At 45.3% G+C, this 22,228-nt stretch overlaps 1 protein-coding gene across 1 annotated transcript in view; it reads left to right on the top strand.

Annotated features, from left to right (window-relative positions):
- LOC133345823 (collagen alpha-3(VI) chain-like) overlaps positions 1-22,228 on the top strand; it is a 100,625-nt gene that overhangs the window by 11,316 nt on the left and 67,081 nt on the right. Inside the window, exons 3-11 of the mRNA XM_061556835.1 lie at positions 1,229-1,578; positions 3,151-3,229; positions 5,312-5,454; positions 6,172-6,264; positions 6,996-7,049; positions 12,225-12,296; positions 13,893-13,919; positions 14,432-14,476; positions 16,320-16,373. Coding sequence (XP_061412819.1) covers positions 1,229-1,578; positions 3,151-3,229; positions 5,312-5,454; positions 6,172-6,264; positions 6,996-7,049; positions 12,225-12,296; positions 13,893-13,919; positions 14,432-14,476; positions 16,320-16,373 — 917 coding nt within the window. The remainder of the gene's footprint in view (positions 1-1,228; positions 1,579-3,150; positions 3,230-5,311; positions 5,455-6,171; positions 6,265-6,995; positions 7,050-12,224; positions 12,297-13,892; positions 13,920-14,431; positions 14,477-16,319; positions 16,374-22,228) is intronic.

Raw genomic sequence — 22,228 nt, forward strand, 5'->3', positions numbered from 1 at the left:
CCCATTCAGCCTTGACGGGAGGATTCTGCTGTGAGGCATATTCATCCAGATGCGCCCGATGAGAGATTGCCACGATGAGTTTTAAACCGATAACTTGGCATCCCTGTGTGGTGCACGACTGCCGTGGTGCATGCTCGAGTTGCGGCCAGCAATGGAGGATATCCGGAGTAAAGTGCATCATCTTAAAAACAAAATGATTTAGTGATACTGTGCGACTGGCAGTGTGTGTACACGCACACATAACGACACCAAAACTGAACACATCCGTCACATCGTGCACATCAAGTTATTAAATGGTTAAGCTATTAAATCGTTACGTCATTACATCAGCAAATTATTGCAAAGCGATATTTCCTTAATAGAAGTAAACACGACTGGGTACAAACAATTAGCATTTGGAATAAGCGCTGGCCACACGTGCAAAATGTTAAATAATATGCAGTATAGTGGTTATTATTGATTTATTTTGCTTATTGAGTCCTCAATTTCACAGGGAGTTCTCTCCAAATAAGGGAATGGATTCGTCCCCGTGTCCTCCACATGTGGTAGGATTTATCCTGGCCAATTAAACGAGCCCTACTTCAAAGTCATGCCCAGAACAAATGGGTCTCATTAACACTAGCTGTGACGTAAGACTGCATACTGGTGTGGAATGTAAAGATAAAATAAGTGAAAGAGTGGATGTGCGTGCCATCTGTTCAACGCGGTCCACTCCTCTGAAGCACAGGACTGTATTGATCTGTGTTAATTTTCACAACCGTGGACAACCCCTATAACTCGACCCTTCCACAAGGCCGTGCCACACATGAGTCTGCCCAAAGAGCAGGAGGAAGCAGGGCTTGCAACGGTGCTTGTGAGTGAGGTTTTGTGTGTTCTCTGCGTACGGAGTGAAAAGTGCACACGGTGATACCTTCCCATTAAAATTCAGACATTTGAGGAACTGGTGGAGGAGGAGCAGGATTTGATGGTCGGTGTTCGGGGAGAGCGAGTGGAGTCATTTCAACCATAGTATCTTGGGGGAAGTGTTTACTAAATGCTTGTCTTCAGTATTTACGTAGCGTATATACCAAGAAAAGCTCATACTGTACAAACCATGGACTACTGTGCCCTTAAATGTCAATGTTTTGGTTGAACATATGTATATCCGGTGAGTACTGCTATTAATAACCACACCGGAATTTATTATTATCAAACACCGGCATTTCTCTTGGTTGTTTTGTTGTTGCAGAATGTTCTATGGACATTGTGTTTGCTGTGGACGTATCCAATGTGAGGGATGGCCAGAGCATCAGTCTCTCCCAGCCTCAGCTGGAAAATAAGCTCTCTGAGGCAGTGGCGCAAATGAAGAATCTCAACTCCATCAGTTGCGGAGAGCTGATCACACCCAGGCTTGCTGTGGCAGCCTTCAGAAGCGACGGCTCGATCGTCGAACAGTCCACCTTCCAACCCGTGATCCAGGGCCTTGCCTGGAATGTGCCCAGAAGTATCAAGCAGCGTGGGCCATACGTGGTCACGGATAAATCCATTTACAATCTTGCAATGAAATTTTACAATGAGTCTAGACACACCACGATAAAGGTGAGAACGTGTCGTTATCGGCGTCTACATGTCTTCTGCACTGCTGTGGCAGCAGACGGATTAAATTATTTATAACCCACGGAGTGATACAGCAATAACCTCGGGCTAGCAGCACCTCAGGTATCTCCAGTTCCCACTTGGTCAGACCGGGGATAGCCAATTATGACATATTTTGCCAGGCAACACCACACACTGCCTCCTACCTCGCATAGGCCACGTGGCCAGTGTGTCCGTGTAAACTACGACACATCATCAACACAGCTGCAGTCGACAGAATTTGCGCCCAGGCCCCACGTAAAAAAGGGCTCCACAAAGTGGTCATTGTGTATTTTTGGCATGCGTGAATAAGAGGGCCCCATACGTGGCCTTCTGTACATCCAGAAGGCCACGTACGTGCTGTGACCATTGAGAAAAACGGCTCCAGATATCAATATAACCCATGCCGTTTAAGGTTTAAGACTTGAAACAATATTATATTTGGCAGTCACTACAGAGCACTCATGGGCAAATGGAAGTGCGAACATGATATATATGTTAGCACGGTTGGCTACATACGGTGCGAAATAAGTTCAACACGTATAAAAGGTGCAAACAGGCTTTTTTAAAATAAATTATTACAGTTACAATTACACTACAGTATTGTGTGGTCAAATGTTACTGGGGTAAAAGTGAAGTCCACGGACATATCGCTACCATGTTTTTCACGGGACGAAATAATACATGTAATGACATACAGCAGGACGAGTTGCAATTATTCGCTCCCCTCAGTGTTCAATTCATTGCTGCGATTCTGACAACTGTCGGCCACCCCTGACCTGAACACAATCAATCCTTGATTGTGTGAGTGACTGCAGTGAACCTGTCACCACAATCAAGGATTGATTGTGGTGACAAAACCCGATCACGTTCAACAACAACAAAAAACTCGCAGCCAATGATAATACCACACAAGGCTGTCAATTCCACATTTCCTCCTCCCATCATATTTAACGATATTATTGTCCACAGTCACAACCTATTCCTCCACTTGGCACAGCCACGACCTGTCGTGGACATGGGGGGGGGCGGGCGGGGTGGAGCACTCAGTTTCGACTTCACTGGATGATGGAATTCATAGTGGAGCAATCAAGATGATAATTCACTCACTCACCGGATCACTCCAGACATTCACCAGGTCACTCCACTCACTCACCGCGTCACTCCACTCACTCACCGGGGGTCAGTTATCTCCTCAATCGTCTTCTTTCTCTACAAGCATGATTACCGTTGCCATGAACTTCGGTCTTTGATTCTCTCTCCTGCCAGGATGAGGACTCGGTTTACCAGAACTGACAAGATTCGTGTCACTCAACGCACTACATTTCACAATAATGATTTTTGCTTCTTCCCTCTCACTGCTCAACCCTGGAATTCCCTCCTCCCATCGCCACCGTCCCTTTTCCCAAGTTCTTATACACTAATCATAACTTGGCTGAATTCAAGTAACGTGCTACAACGCATTTTTATCACTTACAACTTTGATTGTGCTGTTTGTTTTAATAAATAGCGAATTTTTGTAATGAATATTTGCAGATATTAGTGCTGTTTTCTGATGGATTGGACCAGGATGTGCCTGCCCTGCAGAGAAGTATTGAAAACCTCAAACGAGTAGGTAAGAACCAGATACCCATCAAATCAATGGAACGCTTGGATACTAGCACATTATATGCGTTTGCAGATAATCTAGGTTTCAAAAAACGTTACTGCCATTTTCAGATTCTTTTAAATTACCCTTCAATGCCAGGTGAAAAGTTGATAAATGAATGAATAATTTCGCCCAAAACTGAAGACAACCGTTTCGTATAACAGTGCAACAGCCCCCGACTTGTCACATTATTGCGCGCTGTGACTTCACAAGACTCAATGCACTGCTCCGTCCTTTGTGGGTGGTGGCATCGCACCCCTCTCGGTTGTTGCTGCGTGGAAATGTAAGACAACGGGTTCTGGGACTGGATGGGCAGCATAGACAGTATTGCACATATCACTAAAACCGTGCGTACAAGATGGGTGATGAAACTTTCAAACGTAGGGTTTCGTAGCCAATACAATGATCCATGTGTGTTTTGTGGCTTTGGTTTTGACCCATTGGTTGATGCTTGTACGCGGCATGTGCCTCCATCACACTCCCGGGCGTGCCGCGTTTGAGTTTGGGGCCCCTGTGACCTTTGCGAGGCTGCCGGCAGCCCGCTCACACGGCCGGCATCGCAGCTCTGACAACAGCCTGCGTAGAAACGCAGGCGAGGAACGTCACCCCAATGGTGATCATTTAATAGCTGAATCTCTCGAGGAGAGAGAACGACTCGGTGCGAGGAGGAACCCACAGACGAACGGGAAGGCAGTCAGGCGGTGAGCCGGTGCCCCCCCCCCCCCTTCCATGCTCTGTGGTCCTCTATGTATTAGGATGTTATACAGGTAGGAACAACAGGTTCCACACTGCCCACCAGGGATTATTTGTCTGTCGTGTATATCATTATCAACCTGTTCGGGCAGTTCTACTGTCTGCTGCGAGCGGCAGACATCCACCTGTTCAACACGTTCTTGTACACGAAGTTCTTGGCGGGCCATCTCGACGACTTGAATCGCGTCTTAGTCGTGCGCGCCGAACCGGCGAGCACGCCGGTGGCGATCGCCACGGTGCTTGTGCCGCAGCAACCGAGCGGCTACGACTGCGGCGTCTATGCCCTGCTCAACACCATGCACCTGGTGTGCGATTACGACAGCATCGTGGCCGTTCAAGGACCAGGTCAGGTGGATTGGCGCACATGGTACACGCAGGAGGCGGCGTCACAGCACAGGCGCGACCTGCTGCAGCAGCTGCATGAACTTAAAGACCTACATCAGCAGTACATCAAGAATCATCATCAGATGCAATAGTAACAGCTACAACCTCCAACACGACTACAGTATCCCACACGGATCGCACAAATGTGCTATCCAACCAAGTTCCTACCTGCCCACTCCAAAGGAACGTGCTCGGCCATTTCATGACTGTTTACATTTGGGAGGAAACCGGAACACCTGGACAAAACCCCACACGTGCGAGGGGACAACACTCTATCCCATGCAGATGGAACAGGTGGAGTCCACATTTGCCGTCTCGCCTTCTCCTGGAAGGCCAGCGTCATGGCACCTCGATGCCCACGGGAAGGGAGATTCACGACATTTGTGTGATCCATCAACGCCTCCACAGCGCGGCGTTACAAGCCGCGTGCAGAGCCAGCACCGCCCGGCTGGCCATGCAGAAGTATCAGGCTAGAGTAGTGCGTTCGGTGGCAACTTAAATGTCGCAACTTTTGTTTTCGTATTCAGTGTTTCCTGTGTTTCCTGTCTTCACAGTTTGGATTTTGTTTGCAATGTCATAACCGTTTGTTGCGCTCTGTAACTGCTGCTTAAAATGAGGACTTCTCTGCCACGTCAAAATTTCGCCTGTACCAGTTATTACACTAATAATGTGAAGAATATGCAATATTACTGCAATTCTTATGTTTTGTATTTAAAAACAAATAATAGTATTGGTTATTATGAAATGCTTACTCTATTTAAAGATTTGCTTACGATTACTGGAATCCAGTATAGTGTGCATAGTTACTGCACATGCTTTATAATGGCTTTTTATCGTCTGTGAATAAGTGGAAGGTACTTTTTACATATCAATCACAACACAGTACATTATGCCCTGCCTCTATTTGTCTAGGTGTACAAGCCTTGATTACAGTGGCCTTGCAGACATCACAGGACGAGTCCCTGCACGAGTTAGAGTTTGGCAGAGGCCTAAGATATCAGCGCCACCTGCAGCTCAACATGCATGAGTTGGGCATTTCTCTTGCGGAGGAGCTAGTGAGTACTGCCATCATCATCACCATCCACATGATGTATCCACTGCTGGGTTAAGGCCGCCCCAAGGCTTTGCCATCCCTCTCAGTCTTTCAATGCAACAATCCATCTTTCCTTCCGCATATGAGCCGACTTATACACTTTAAACTTTTTGTTTTTGTGATTTGCTTATCTTTCCTATTCTTTGCATTCCTATCCTATCGTGTTTTTGTATTGTTTCTTGCTGTAACTTAATAACCCGCCCCCAACTGGACACCTGTGAAAAAGAGCTTCATAGATAATCGGATTCCTTCTCCACTCTAAATAAGACAGATTCTGATTCTGACTTAATGTCTCCGTCTCCGCGTTGGACGTCCTTGAGGGCGCAATGCCGTGCACACTACGTCAGCAGGTGGCTGACGAAGTGTGCACAGCGTCATAGCCACCCCACATTCCCACTGGGTGCATTACCATACTGGCATGAATGTGAGTTATACAATCCATGGTAGCGGTATAAGGTAAACGTAACCACCAGGACTTCAAAATTACAATATTGAAATGCTCACTCATGTTATTTTGGAATATGTAAATTTTATGTGCTTCGTAAATCTTCTGGTAATAAAAAAAACGTTATTCTGAAAAGTATGTTAATCCGGAGGGACGATATGACGAAATTACATTTCCGTACAGTAAAACTGTTTTGCTTGAGAGTCTAAAATTTGAAATGTATTTTGTCACCAGATAAACGTGGGAGAAAGGATCTGCTGTAACATTAATTGTGTCTGCTATGGTCAACCTGGCAGAAGAGGCCTAAGAGGTTCTGCAGGCTTTGAGGTATTCATAAACAAGTGTGCCACTTTCAGTAATTCCCTCCAACATATAGTGTCACATAATGTCGCATCAGTGTTACCTTTGCATTACAGTAGCTTCACATGAAGATAGATTGTCATGTGTCATTCTTATAACTAGATTGATCGAAAATTGGTTAAAGCAGACCCGAACATCGCGCCTCCTAGCTCTGACATGCCTCCTCGAAGACACCGGTGGTGTAACGATCAACCGCATCAGAACATCACCAGGCCAATGCGCGCATCTCCTTCATGAATGTTAAAGTAAAGACAAGCCACAATAGTGCGCTTGTGGCCATGCAACCCAAACCATGTAATCCACTGTGGTCTGTGCTACTTCAGTGGAACAGCAAATCTACACAAACTCTCTCTCCTGAAGCCCTCTCATCGTGGCCAGCAGACCTCGCTATTGGCATTAAGCTCGCGGACAAATTAACCATCTTGCAAGAACAGTTAAAACATACAAGAGAGCAAACATGTTTTTGCTGCACAGCACATACATTGCACGGTTATCTACGTATGGCGCGAAAGAAGTACAACACACAAACATTGCCATAAACTCCCTCTCTACCCCCCTCCAATACAGATGTTTGAAGGATAGAGCCCCTTTACACGATGTTATAAACCACTCTTATTCATGGCCTCTGGGTGTCTTTAAAACAACAGCCCATTCTGCCATTTAAATAAACATCCACATCTGACATTAATCGTATGCAGGGCTCTCCGGGTGAGACGGGTACATCAGGGCACCCTGGCGAGGATGGCAGCAATGTAAGTTAAACACATCTCTTGCTTCTTATGCACCATGATCACGTGAGTATATAAACTGTATATACTGTCCTGTATGTATAACGAGGATTAACTGTTATAATATGCATGGGGGTTATATTCAGTGACTCAAGTGTTGGTGTACGGTGTTTTTTCTGCAATATTTTTGCTGTCTTTTCTTGGATTTTCTGTTTGCACTTAGTCACATATTCACTTTAAGATGTTTTTTTGTTCATGTTTTTGTTTTTTGTTTGTTGCGGTTGCACCCGATTCAAGAGCTGAATGGCTCACAGGGCTATACCTAATAAATGAACTTGAACTTGAACTTGAATTAGTGGATTAAAAGTTTTTTTTTTAAATATACAGCCATCTCCGGTTTACTATGGTCTGATTTCTGAAAGATCCACATTCACGAAGGTTATTTAATGTCACCATGGATTGATTTACGACACAGAAACTTGATGTACGCCGCATCTTCCGACACGACTCCGAACACATTTGAACAGAGTCAGTCCGGTTTCCGATGTGATTTGGTATGGAGATTTTGTTATTCTGAAGTGTTTTTTGTGGATTTGTACCTATTAAACCCTGTTAAATATGGACGATAAAAGGAAAAACACAGTTTATACTCTCTATGGGAAAATAGGGTCCGATTTACACCTAGATTTCCAGGAACTCGTGCCGTGTAAGCTGGGACTGCCTGTATATTATGTTGTTGCAATGCTAATCACAGCCTAAATGTTGTCACAAATATCAACACAATTATCAAAACAGCAGGAAAAATTGTCAAACTTTAAGCAGAGCTCTTTAAACTTGGAGAGACTGGTCCATGCGTTTGTGTTATCCCGACTGGACTACCTGCAATGCCTTACTGGTTGGGATTCCGAACAAAGTACTGGGCAGACTCCAGCTTGTTCAGAATGCAGCTGCTAGAGTGCTTACACCTACACCATTCCGTAAGCACATTACACCAATCTTCTTATCTCTTCATTGGCTATAATTATACCGGTAAAATTCCGAGTAGGTTTTAAGAAACTGCTATTAACCTATAAGGCTTTAAGAGGGTTCACCCCACATTACTTGCAAGAACTGATACAATTGTATATTCCATCAAGGTCCTAAATATCTTCTGACCTCCAACTGCTTAGCACCCCCAGATCTAGGTTGCGCCCTTTTGGTGATCTGACTTTTGTTAGCGTGTTACCCAAGCTATGGAACGCCTTGCCATTTCAAAACAGGCAATCGGAGTCGGTAAATGTAATTATGTCTGCGCATTATACATTTGAATTATTATTACCCCATCTGCACTTGATGTAGACTTCTTTTGTTTCCAAATATCTTTGCCACATGTCTGGCTTTGACCCAGGAGGGTCCAGTAATTGCCATTTGTGTGGCAAGTGGCAAGAATTGATTTGTACCCAGATCTGGTAGTGGTATTGATGTGTTGAGCTTTATGACAGTACATCGCACGGATTAGATAGACCTACGTCTGGACATTGGTCTACAGTGGAAAAGGTGGCAACACTATTTCCGACCATGTGTGGGGGCATGGACACAATCAAATATGAATGTGGCCACAATGCTCAGTAATAAAAAATGGGATTTGGAAAATGTTGGGTGGAACAAAAATAATACAATGGTCAAATTTATTACACACTTGACGAAACCAGATGCCTGGCCATATAGGCAAGGTGGGTGACAGAACGGTGACGATATTATTGCAGCAGTGAGCATCTGGGAAAACACGTTTGATATTATGTGGAGCTCTGGAGCAATGTAAACCTGTCAAAGTGGGTGCTGAAACAATATCAATTGCTTCTTCAATCCTCTACATACTGTGATTGGCTATTCACAAGTGTTAAAATGTCACTACAATATTCCCTCGTTATTCACGAGGGATACATCCTGGAGATGCTCGTGAATAGCAAATTTCGTGGATAATTATATTGGCCTATGAAAACCTATCTTAGCAATTAATTACACTACCTTAAATAAATACGTAAATATGATATTAAATACATGAAAATGATCATAACGCAAACAACTATTTATGATAATAAACATAAAACATTTTAGAGTAATAATTTATAGTTCATAAATGAACTTACCTTAAATTATGATGCTGCTACACATAATCACTTTATCTCATCACTTTCTCATCACTTTCTCGCATCTAATCAATTTCTCTCTATCTCGATGGAGTCGTGTAAATTTCCAGATGCGATTCGCGGATAGCCAAAATCGCGAATAACAAGTTTGTGAATAATGAGGGAATACTGTACACACAACATGGCTACATGGGCAGCCATTGTGTCAATCCAATGCTGGATATGGGTCTCCGTGCATTGTGCAGGTTATGGGAGTCGTTAGACCATACCTCACCATTGTGGTTCATACTGGTTGGTGAAGGTGGGAACATAGATGCTGGAGCTACTGTCTCAGCTTTTTTTCTGAATAATGTGCGTGATGAACTTGGATTGATTGATTCCACCATGGTGGGGTAAATATGGAGGTACTTCCATCTTTCCAAAGATTTCTGGCCAGCGTGGAAGAATTGGCCAAAAACATTATAGAGGGGCTCTCCAGAGTTCCATTTCATGAAGGCATTTCCACCAATTGTCATGAGCAAGCAAATTGCAGGGCTGCACTTTCACCGCACCTCCGATTGGCACGGTTAGCTACATATGGTGCGGAAGAGGTTCAGCATACCGTACATATGTAGTGTCAATGATTCAGAGACAGAGTTTCTAGGAGGCACTTTCTTTATTAACAACTTTCACGGTCTCGTCCGCACACTCTCCACAGTAGCTTAGCCTAGCCTGTACGCAACACTAGCCGTCTAACACTGACGGTGCTGACTGAGATAGCCAACTACTATCCTTCATAGCGCAATATCTAGTGGAGACGTTTAGTGACGACGGCGACGAGACGACAGCAACGACGAGACGAGTCCATTCCCAGAACCGGCAGCTCTCGGCTCCTTTTATGCTACCAGCACGGCCTGGCTTCGCCCTGACCACGCCTCCCTTCTCGAACCCGCTAGCAGGTTCCAGGGGCCTCTAGATGGGGTCCTCCATGACCCTTACCCTAGTTCCTCCGCTCTGTCAACACACCTGTACTCACGCTCACCGGCGTGTGTACTGTTTGTCCACCACAGCTGCCGCTGCTGACCAATAGCCAGCGCTATTACACTACACATATATTACCGTTGTACAATAGGACAAGTCATGTTTCTTCAGTGCCCACCGCAGACAACTTAACCCCGCAGCAGCCTCTAGCACCGGTTTAACGCATGGTCACCACCCATCCAAGCCCTGTCCAGGCTTTAATCTGCTGACCTTCTGAGCTCTGACGAATTCGGGCACATTCCCGGTGATTTGGTCACAGGTGTGCACAAAATAAAACAAAATATAAAAAAAACTGCATCGATCTCTTGCACAAGCAAGTTGATGAATGCATTGCAGAACTTAACAATTGATATGAATTGGTGAATCAATGCCCTCCTAATATATATAGACACAAATAGCGCTGCATTGAACCGTTTACAGCACTCTCTGGAACATACGGAACGGTGTTACATACCACATAGTAGCGAATGTGAAGATAGGCCGGTGAAGCCTTGATGTCAAAGGGTGGTTCTCAACCTCTTTGGGATGGCAGCTCCCCAATCAAGACCACCTGACCCCCCCATCCCCCCAGGTTACGAAGGCCACAATACAAGTAATTTAGAGGTCACATGTCCACACCTCGAGTCATCGCAGTGTTAGTAAAACGTGGGTTCCATGTTGTGTGCACGTGTGTTTTGTGTTCATAATCCATTCGTTTCATCTTGTGCATTAGTGTGTGTTTGCCGCAGCAATGTGGCGCTGACGTTCTCTGCATATATTCGACATTTGTGCTGCACGGTATCCATGCTGCAGCCTGCGCACCTTTTCTTGACAGGCGTCACCCCTTGGGTGGAGGGTGGGGGGATTGGGGGCACAACCTAGTGGCGAGATGGCTGCCGTGGTGGCGAGATGTTAACTACCTCACCTGGTATACTGGATGTCGTGGGTTCGATTCAGATTCTGATGCCTGTATATTTGGAGTTTTAATGTTCTCCCAGTGGTTGTGTGGAATTTTATCCGGGTCCTCTGGTTTTTCGCGCCACATTTAGAAACCTGCGTTCAGAGTATTTGGCTGCTATAAATTTCCACGTGATGAGCCACTTCATTAGGCTATCATTTGTGGCCAAATCGCTCATGAAAAAAAAGCTATATAGATCAGTGGTAAATAAAAAAGAGTTTAGTTTAACCCACGGGGTGTGAAGATGCAAACTGGTATTCATGTTATGGTGTTTCGTAAACACTATAGTAGACAATTGGCATTACCCCAGCGACGTTCTTATCTCTACCTCGCTGGTCAGCCTGGCTTATTTCCAAAACTTTGCATTTACTGGACTTTATCAGCAAAGTCTGTTCCACCATCCCTTGAATAAATTGACCCAGATTCCGAACATTGCTGCCATATAGATACAGAAATACCATACACAGGTAAGCAATTGGCTGCAAATCTCAGCACTGTGAACAACTCAATACAAAATATATTTTGCTGAATTCAGTTTGAATGGCAGATCCATTTTGATGAATTGTGTATACAATACTGTAATAGTATGTTCTCCTATAATTCGGTAGTTGTGTTCCTGAAGAACACCGTGTTATGGAACAATTGCGTTATAAATAATATATAATATAGGGTAAAGCACAGACCGCGATAAAACGTGAGATGTGTATGCAGGTTGAACAAAGACTGAGGCACATGGGTAGCATCTAGAAGCATCCAGGAGCATCCCGCCTTGTGTAATGCTATGCCGAGGCAGCCATACAACCTCTTATTCCTACTCTCACGACTCAGTTCGGTTCACTCACTCGTGTTATATCCAATTCGCAGCCGCGTTATAAAAAATGTGTCCCCTAACAGATGTCACAGCACAGCGCTACGTAGCATCACTCGAAACCATGCGGAGCCACTGCTATAATCCAATTTGCGTTATGAAAACACGCATTATAGCAGTGGCTCCGCATGGTTTCGAGTGATGCTACGTAGCGCTGTGCTGTGACATCAACTCGAGTGTCCACCCTGTAAACTTTGAGACTTTGGTGCTGAGTAAGCATAACCTTGCTACACTGTTGTTTACAGGGTGTGAGAGGACCCATAGGGGTTCCTGGATACCAAGGTGGCCAAGGTTGCCAGGGCCCCAGAGGCGTCAAGGTAAACGCATGAACGTTATCACTGGTTTATGGGTGCAGTATCTGAATGCCTCCTACACTTGATATTCATTCTCTCCCATCTTCTCTAACTCTGTCAAATAAAATGTACCCCAAGAGAACCCTAACCCATATACTCTATGGGGTTAACTCTCAAAAGTCCCTGCAGCCAGGCCAGCCATCAACTTTCTTCACCATAAGCTCATGGGTGATTCACGCACAAGATTGTTTACGTTTTGTACGCTGAGACCAATCTTTATTTTACTGAGGTAAAGTATCCCTTCTCCCGCCTTAGCAATGTGGAATGTTCGACATGGGCTTAGGTCTTTATAGGAGAGATGCACCACCCTACACTAGCTTCAATGAAGATCTAATTTTGATATTTTCTGGTCGCCCCTTGTCGGACTTCATTCGCCAGGACTCAATTCCACGCACGGGACAGTTATCATCTGCAGCGTCAATCCACCAAGCAGCACTAGACTCAGTTAAATCAAAGCCAACTTCACGGTTTTCCTTTATTGAACACGTTTCGTTGAGAAACATTGGTCTCGGAGACTGAAATTCCCATTGATCAATGGATGCAATGTAACGTTGTTCATCACAGGAACAGAGATGTTGTGCCTATTCTTGTTCGTCATATGTTCTTTTTATTGCTGATATGAAACTAATCGCAAACAACCTTGTGCTCCGAATATAATCTACAGAGATGATTTACTCTGAATCATAACCACTGCTTTTATTTTAATCATAACCTTAAGTGAATGAAGTTAACAGCCAACTGGACACTATGAGCCATGACTGATGTTTTTGTTTTGCTATAAAGGTGTTGATAAAGGCATAGACACATCATTTTGGAAAATAGAACATGTGCCTAAACTTAACGCATATTTAGAAACATGCCTTTAGGGTATTTGGCTGCTATAAACACGTGATAAGCCACTTCGGTGAGCTATCATTTGTGGCCACGTCACTTCTAAAAAAGAGCTCTTCAGCTCAGTAGGCCTTACCTAGTAAAATAAAAATAAATGTATTAGTTTAAAGTCTTAACGAATCGAAATTAGAAGAAAGACATGTGATCATGCAAAATATTATATGAATACGGGAAACAGAATTGCAAAACACGCTCCTCTGGGTGCGTGGCACACAAGCTTTGCTATTATCTACATGCCCTCAATCACTTGCCGTGTTTCCAAACCAAAGCTCATTCGGACATTACTCCCACCGCTACACATCGTGTATGGTGTACTACTAAAGTGTTTCCATGCTGGTACTGAGTTGGGTTATTTTGACCAATGTCTGTTTGAGCACTTCATGGCCCTTAGGGAACAGGAATAACTGGAATAAAAAAACATGAGAGAATAACACTTAAAAGTCTATGTACTGTATTTGGATGAGTAACCTACTTGCTGTACGCTCCTCCCCCTATGCGCTAGGCGTCGCGTGGGCTCCGGCCAATCAGAAACGCGCGCGAGGTGACGCGTGGCGGAGCAGACAATCAGTAACGAAGGGACCAGGCAGACGAACAAAGCTGCCATTTTGTGTATTTGATCGTGAAACGGATTTGTTTTTATAATGCGCTGTTCTCTGTATTTGTGTCTAGGGTACTCGTGGAGGCCAAGGCCAACTGGTAAAAGTGTACACTTTCATCTTGTATGACTGTGAACACTGCGGCTCGGGCTTTAGAAGAGTTATACCGCAATAGCAACAGAATAAATTATGCTTGCCACGTGGTATTCTCGTGTCACGAAACAGTCACAAATTGTATGGGGGTGAATGTTAACGTCCATCGGTTGAGAGCAACTTAAATTCTGCTGTTAGGCATACGTAGTTCTTTAAACAGTAAAATGGCCACTTAATTTTTACTTGTTCCCATCCGAGATCTTTCGGAAGTATCTCCTTTAACTTTCCTGTAAGTTTACACTGAGGAATGCAATCAGCTTTCGGTAAACGGTGCTTTTCCTGCATTCTTATATATCACAGTATTACAGGAATAACGCAACTGTCCAAACACGAGACTAGTAAAAGACAATTGAGAATGTGTCAAAATTATCTGCTGACAAATTATTTTGCTGGAATTTGTCAAAGTGTCAATTTTGTGCAAACTGTTCTGTGTGTGGGAATAACTTCTGTGTTGAGCAGGGAGCAGCAGGAGATCCTGGCTTGGATGGAGTTAGTGGGGAGAAGGTGAGGACTCCTGTGATTGTGCAGCATCATCTACTGCTACTTCCAAATCATAAATGCAATGCTGTCAAAATATGTTTTCTATCCGTCTCGATCACGAGATTAAAGATACATTCGGAAATGTATTACAGCACAACCCTATGTGTCAAGAGACCAGCCCACTTGAAGGGAATTTTCAGGGGACCCCGCAAAATTAGATTGTTGCATGGCATTGAAACCAATATTTGAAATTGTTAAATCTGGAAGTAAACCCACTTAAACTATACTCTTTGGTTCTTTCGGTAAAGTCACGTAGTTAGAAATAAAATTTAATAAAACAAATCACGAGGTTTCGATCGCAACACAAGTGTTTTGATCGCAACACAAGCGGTGTTGCGATCGAAACGTTGTGATTTGTTTTATTTTTAACTACGTGACTTTCCGAAAGAACCAAAGAGTATGGATTCTTGCAGTCACGAAAGCTTAAAATCAAGATTGAACCACTTAAACTATTTTGTGGCTGACCAGATGGAATACAAGATCTCAGCTGCGTCGGTTTAGACATTTGAGCCACAGTCACCACAGCGGCTTGAACTTGTATTGTCTCTAGGCACTAGTGTACTCCCACAAAAGGTGGCTGAGAAGTATGTATGTAGCCAACCGTGCTAAACGGAGGTGCTGCGGAAAGGATAACGGCCAAAACACAAAGTGCAATGTAACATTTTAATATTATTTTGTGTGCGCAGTCATGAGTGACTGGGCTGAGACCGTCATCACGTTGCGCTTGGGATTTCAGTTGAACCATGTGCGGCTGCTCTCATTTGAATCCCAAGTTCCCGGCAGTGACTTCTGAGCCACCGGGAACCACTTATGATTTACATGCCCGATTTGGTGACTGTGTGACTCAGCTCTCCGGAGCCGACACAGCTGGGATCCCTTGTTTAATTTGGGCAACCACAATATTTGAATTATGGTCCCAGCCTCGTCGCAAAGTCCTACACAAAAATACTTGGTGTAAAAATGTCGGTTTGCCATTTAATCGCGTATATACTGGCTTTCATTCCCCATTAATTAAATTCCTTTAAGATTACATAAGATGTTCCAGCTCTGAGAGTTAAATATTTTATCTTGCAATGTTACCAACCCTTTTACCAAGTATATTTTTTTCAGGGCGGTTATTTGACAAAAAGTTATTGACTGTTAACTCTAATATATTTAATAATACATTTCATCATCTTATGATACTGTTACCACAGTTCGAGTATAACTGTATTCTACTTTCTTTTGATCAAACATACACACACACGCGGAGGGAGAGAACATTTACATTCCATACAGAGCAGTCACCTATTTGCTGTACTGCCGTTTGCACCAACTACCTCATCCAAAAATACACTATGCTTTGTCTGATGGAGCCAGAGTTCATTAATAGTGACAACTGATTCATACACCGAGATCTTGGTCAGTTTAATATTACTTATTGCCCATTAGCAAGTTTCTGCTGGCAGCTGCAGATGACAACTATAGCATGCAGGAGTGAATACCGCTTGTGCAATGCTGTATATTATAGATGCCTCTAGTTTTCAAAGTGGAAATTTGGGCGATGATATTAGCATGCGATTAACTATCATTGTGAATGCCATCTAAGGGTCTTATGCCCATTTTATATCAGACGCCATTCTTTGCTTTCATTACACACCTTTACAGAGTGGCCGCAGGAACGGTATAGTGGTGAGAAGATGTATACCGGCTCAGTGGCGAATATGCTAAACACCAGTTGTATACAATGTTCTGTATACACATGTACAATACAAGACACGTGCATATAAACTTACTGCAATAAGTTGTGTAATGTTATTTCCCAAAGGGTGGCGATGGACTACCTGGTTACCCTGGGAGCAAAGGAAGGCCTGGAATGCCGGTAAGCTCTGCATCTGACTGAAAATTGCACCGTAATAAAATAATGTAATTTCATGTGTGTATGTACAGTAGAGAAAGTAATGAGTGGTAGTGTAGTGGTTAGCGTGCTGTGCTACGAATCCGGCGACCCAAGTTCGATTTCCGCTCACGGACAACACCAGTGCCGGTTATCTGAACTGGTCTTGGTCTCCCCTAGGTCGACTCAGCCTCAAATGAGTACCTAGTGCGGTATGTAAACATCGCCACTGGGGAGACAAAGGCGGCCGGACGTGGTGCTGGCCACTCACCCCCGCCGGCCTTCATAAGCACTTGCTAAGAGCACTTGCCCCAACAGTATGTTAAGGGCTTTACGGGGAATCGTGGTCTTTATATATATAAAAAACATACAACTGGTATTGGGCCAGATGTATCCCAATGCTGAAAAAAATATCTGCTAATTTCTCAATAGAGATCATAGATCAGCAGCAATATCACCTTCCTGCTACAAAAACCTGGCAGGTCCCTTCTGAACAAATAATCTTGAGACTCAAGTGGGTCAACGAGCGTAATTATAATTAACGTGTCAAAATATAGCGCTCTCGTACAGTAAAATGAAACCAGGTTAATGTATCTGAATGTGTACTATGTAAGTTGGATTATATGCTGACATACCACTCTCGAGTTAAACCCACGTTTACACTTTGGACACGATCGCAGGTGAGTGGAAAGTCTTTTTGTGATGGATAGTGTCATTTATTATAAACAAAAAAAAAACCTTTGTCTGAACATATGCATGTATACAATATACAAAACGAAACATTGCGGGGGAGGGGAGCCGTTCCCAGCATAATTGGACAATTTCCTGCATTGGGCTGCTTCCCTGCATTGGAAAAGCCCCTATTCTGGATGTGGTCCTAGTTGTGATGTCTGTGTGAGCGTGCACGGGCACGTGTCCTCAGCTGCTCCCGTAACGATCGTGTTGCACTCCTCTGAGACGCACAGAGCACAGCCAACTGTTCACCTTGGAACTGTGCGCTATTTTTTTGGAACATAATATATACGTGTCCCTTCTGCAACAACTCACAGCGGACAGCCGTGTCATTTGTAATTGCAGGTGTAATGTAGCTCTCAGAGACACCGTCTTGTTCGTTTATATGTGTACTAGCTTTACTACCTGGCTTCATCCAGGACTTGGATTCTTGTCTTGGATTAATTTAATATTCCCTTATATTTAACTGAAAAACCCTGAAAAAAAATCGATGCTTGCAAGAAAGAAAAAAGCCGAAACAAATAAATGTAACTACTGTATTTTCCCGCATATAGCCCGCATACGCATATAATCCGCAGACGCATATACCCCACAAAAATAGCGTTTGGTGTAAAAAAATTTCAGATAGCCCGCACCTCCATATACCCCGCATGCATTCATATCTTTAACGTCTTTACCGCAGCTTAATTCCCTCATATTAATACGAAGTTTCCATTTGTAATACATTCCACTATCAATTGTTAACATTAAAATCGCAACACAAGCAATCGTCATCAGGTGGAAAGATACAGCAGTAGAACTGCTGAACAGAAAAGGGCTGCTGCAACAAGAGGTTATATATAGGGTATTGAGGTGGATGTCACCCAAGGGTAAGTAGGTGGGATCAGAGATGGAAAGGAGTCCCGTCACCGCACGCACAGCAGCTGCGTTAAAGGGAGAGATTGGCATGTTAATGTAAACGAGTATAATGGGAAATGAGCCCCATCGTCGAACATGAGCAATGTCACCGTACGCACGCACAGCTGTGTTAAAGGGAGCGATTGGCATGTCAATGTAAACAAGTTTAATGGGAAGATAGCATGTCTGTGTCAGAGGACCAGGCATAGTGTTGCTCCCAAGATAACGTCTGCGACTCAGTTGGACTCACTACAACTGGTGTCGGAAGTGGCCAACTTGCCAGGCTGTAGCTAGCGGTAGACGAGTATGTCTACACGTCGCAGAGTTCGTGTATGTGCGTCGGACGATGAAGACGACGAGGAGCGGATTCCGCCCACGGCTGCCGAGCACGGAGCGGAGATGCTGCCCGCGGAACAGGGCGCAGTTGGGGCATGGGGCGCCTCGCCTTCAGTAGCAGAGCTCGTCAGGGACGCGCATGGCCATCTCGCTGACCTCCAAGCGGCGTCCTCCATCCTCGTCGAGATGCGGTCCCTACCCTCGACGGCGAAGGAGGGGGCGGCGGAGCCGTCCAGACAGGGCGACTCGGCCGCCATTTCACAAAGGGCGGGAACGCCATCGCCGCTGCCCGCACTCGCGGGCGCCATTTTGACGCCGGCGGGAAGTGCGGAGCCCGCCAAACTTGAAGCGGGGGCGTTCACGTCATTTGACGTCCAGTCGCTCTGCCTTCGGCTGCCCTTCATTAAAGAATTTGTTGCCGCCAGCGGCAATTGGGTGGCGTTTAAGCAGCGATTCCTCACTAAAGCCGACGTGTCGCGGTGGTCACAGGCGGTCGCGCTGAAGGCGCTCCACCCCGCCCTTGACGATGATCCTTTAGCGGTGTTCCTCACCATCCCGCTGTCCGAGAGGTCCACCCTCACGCAGGCATTTGACCAGATGACCGCCACTTTCGAGCCTCCGCTGAACACCCGTCAGAAGTTTGCCGTGAGATGGAGAGGGGATGTTGAGTCGGCCCTCGCCTACAGGAGTGCGCTGTTGGCGCTGGCGAAGGCCGCGTTCCCGCGCATGGATCACGAAGGCCTTGACGCCTTGGTCCTCGAGAAAATGTTGGAGCTCACCAAGGACCTCCATACTGTGCTTCCCACTGAGGACGGGGAGGTGTCTTCGCTCAAGATCGCCAGGTGTATACAGGCGCAGCAGACCCTGCAGCGTGACAGGGTGTTCGTGGCATGCTCCGCATCTCCCGCGTAGCCCGAGGCACACGCGGACGGAAAGCCTGCATCCGCGTGCTCGCTGTATCAGCGGAACGCCGATCGTCGTGGTGATGGAGATCAGCAGCAGGATGACTGGCGGCGGACACGGTCTGCTTCATCCCGATCCAGCGACGCACGGGTCACCTGCTACAACTTCGGCCTGCCGGGGCACGCCCAGTCGGGCGGACGGGTTCCTCGATGGCGGGCCCAGGAACGTTCGCCTTACTATGACTCCCTACCCCCTAAGGCGCCATGCGACTGATGCCTCACGCGCGGCCGTTCATGTCGGCCTCGCGTGCTTGGAATGCGGAGGACCCGACGACCCGGCCTACTGCTCTTCGTGAGGAGCCGGCTTTGTCGGGTCGAATTCTTTCCCCCCCGGCCCTCCCCAGACAGTTGAGCCCAAACCGTCTGGAGGGCCAGCATCACGGACTCGTTCAAATGCTCGTTTTGCGCGATCCCCACGCATTGCACACTCCCACACCGTCATGGGATGTCGCGATCGCGTGAGTCGTGGCGAGTATTTGGCTGATCCTGCTCGCCATCGAGCTCACGGCCGTTGTTACCCGTTGTGGGTGGGAGATGTTGATTGTGCGCCGCGATTGTTGGTTCGACCGTTAGTTATTTTAGGTCTGTGTGTATATATTGTACAGTTGGGTTGGGTAATGTATTGCTTTGTGATGTTGTTGGAGCACACTTGTTGTTATGTTCTATTAACTATACGTCGGATGCTTTGTTTGGGGGGAGTTGGCAGCCGGGACGGCTGGAAGCTATGAAGGGGGGGGGGGGGTGATGTAGTGACTGTGCTTGTCACTGTATGGTGCCGGGGCTTGCGAAGCCACGGCTGGTAATGTGTTGTCATTACGAGCAGCCCGGGTTGCGGGATGTAGTACCAGCCCTAGCGGGGCTTGGGTGAGTGCTGGTTAGCGTGGAGGCACCGCGAGCCTTCCACGTGGAAACAGCGGATATTGCAAGGTGTTACACGAAATGTGCGTCTCGGAAATCCTCTTAAGGTCATTGTTACGCATAGTCAAAACATCTTCTTGGTTCTTTCGGTAAAGTCACGTAGAAGGGAAATAATAAAATAATAAAAATAAAACATAATAAAATACAATTTTATTCTGTCAAAACAATATCGCGCTTTTCAAAATCATTTCCAGCAATGATGATGGTGACTTCATTGACTACCGGTGCATTAAAGACATGTGCATGGCCTTGTGCTGGTTTATTGTTTGCCTTAATGACGATCTTTAGGTCTTCACTTGGATTATCATCAAGTACCATTTTGAATTGCTGAATGTAGTGATTGTTTCCGTGCAGCATCTTTTGCAAGGAAGCGATCAAACTCTTGTTGGTGCCAGGAATCACAGCACAATGACGTTGCGCTTCAGTTTCTTCGTCGCCAAGAAAGTAAATTTGTAGGAACTTTGACTTTTCGTTGGGCAGCAATAGGAGAGAGAGCCAGCCTTGTGGGACATTCGACCTTGAATTAACAAAGTTGTCATGAATCCAGCTGACTGAGGCATAGGCACAGATGTTCCAAACGAATTCATTTGAAAACTGCAATTGTATTTGCGGATCAGGCTTAGATATTATTTCGACTTTGGATGATCACCATTCATAAAGCTCTTCAATGGCTCTGACAATTCCGGAAGCTCTGGCAACCAAATCTTTCGACCGGAACAGCAAAATCCTGGTGTCTCGCCTTCAAACTTCAGCACATCGCAAAAAGTGCACTTCAAAGTCATGCTACCAATGACAATCGGAGGAAAGCTTGAATAATCCAATTCAGGATCATAATTGAATGCTTCGTCCTTCAAATATAGCCAGTTTCTTGCCCGTGAGGCGCCTTGTCAAATTCTCTCCGCTGGAGTCGATCTCTGCGAGCTTCAACATTTTTTGCTAAAATTCAGTTCTAGTCAGCAATTAAATCACTTTGAATTCGTTGCTGTCGCTGCTCCTCGCTTTCAATAGCTCTCGAGTTTGAAGCTTCCTTGAAGTTACACAAACTTAAATTGTTAATATTTCACTCATGAAACACGCGATGAGGAAATAACATTAGAAATCTTCAACAATTATAAGAATCTCTGACTGAACAAAATTCTTAAGAATGAATGTCGCGAGATTTTTTTTTTTTATAAATCGGATGTTTTTCACTCAAGGAAATTCAACCGTAACCCACTTATACGTAAGGTCGATTTTGTCAACTCGGGAAGCGAAAGCCGTAGCAAGCTGACAATAGTCGCGTTGACTTAGACATTCCAGACAGCATAAGCTGTGCAAATTTCATGACGCCAGAGCTCAGCGTTCGAGAGTTTTTGCTGTTTCACACAAACAAACAGGTGTATTTTCTGCTTTATAATTAAGATTTATTATGAATAAAGTCCGCCGACTCACTGATAACTTAACGAGTAACCACGAGTGACTATATACACTTGGGTAACTTAGATAACTCTATTCTGAGACAACATAACTCTACTCTTCCAAGGCTACAAGGTGCCCACTCCAGGATGATGAAGACGACCCGCTCCCAGGTGACGACAGCGACGGAAATTCCCCCTCACGACCCGGCCACGCCCCGATTCCCGAACCCTCTCTCACCTCACCTGGCCTTGTCTGTCTCTGCCTTTATTACAATTTACGACCGTCACTGGATTTTTCTATTGCTGGTAGTCACTTTAAAATGTTTTCTTGTTCATGTTTTTGTTTGTTGCGGTTGCACCCGATTCAAAATGTTTAGCGTACTTCCCGACATGCAACAAACTGGAAACTTACCATGTGAGTACTTTCCAGACTGTACCCCATGCAAAAATTATTAAAATACACTTATGTGTTTTTTTTTGGGGGGGGGGGGGGAGCTCAATAATGTATATATTTTTTGCACGGCAAGTGAGCTGTGGTTAGCACGCTGCGCTACGAACCCGGCGACCCGAGTTCGATTCCCGCTCACAGCCACCACCG

This window comes from Lethenteron reissneri, chromosome 23 (genome assembly GCF_015708825.2).
Source record: "Lethenteron reissneri isolate LAM-NWPU_2019-01 chromosome 23, ASM1570882v1, whole genome shotgun sequence".
Taxonomy (NCBI): domain Eukaryota; kingdom Metazoa; phylum Chordata; class Hyperoartia; order Petromyzontiformes; family Petromyzontidae; genus Lethenteron; species Lethenteron reissneri.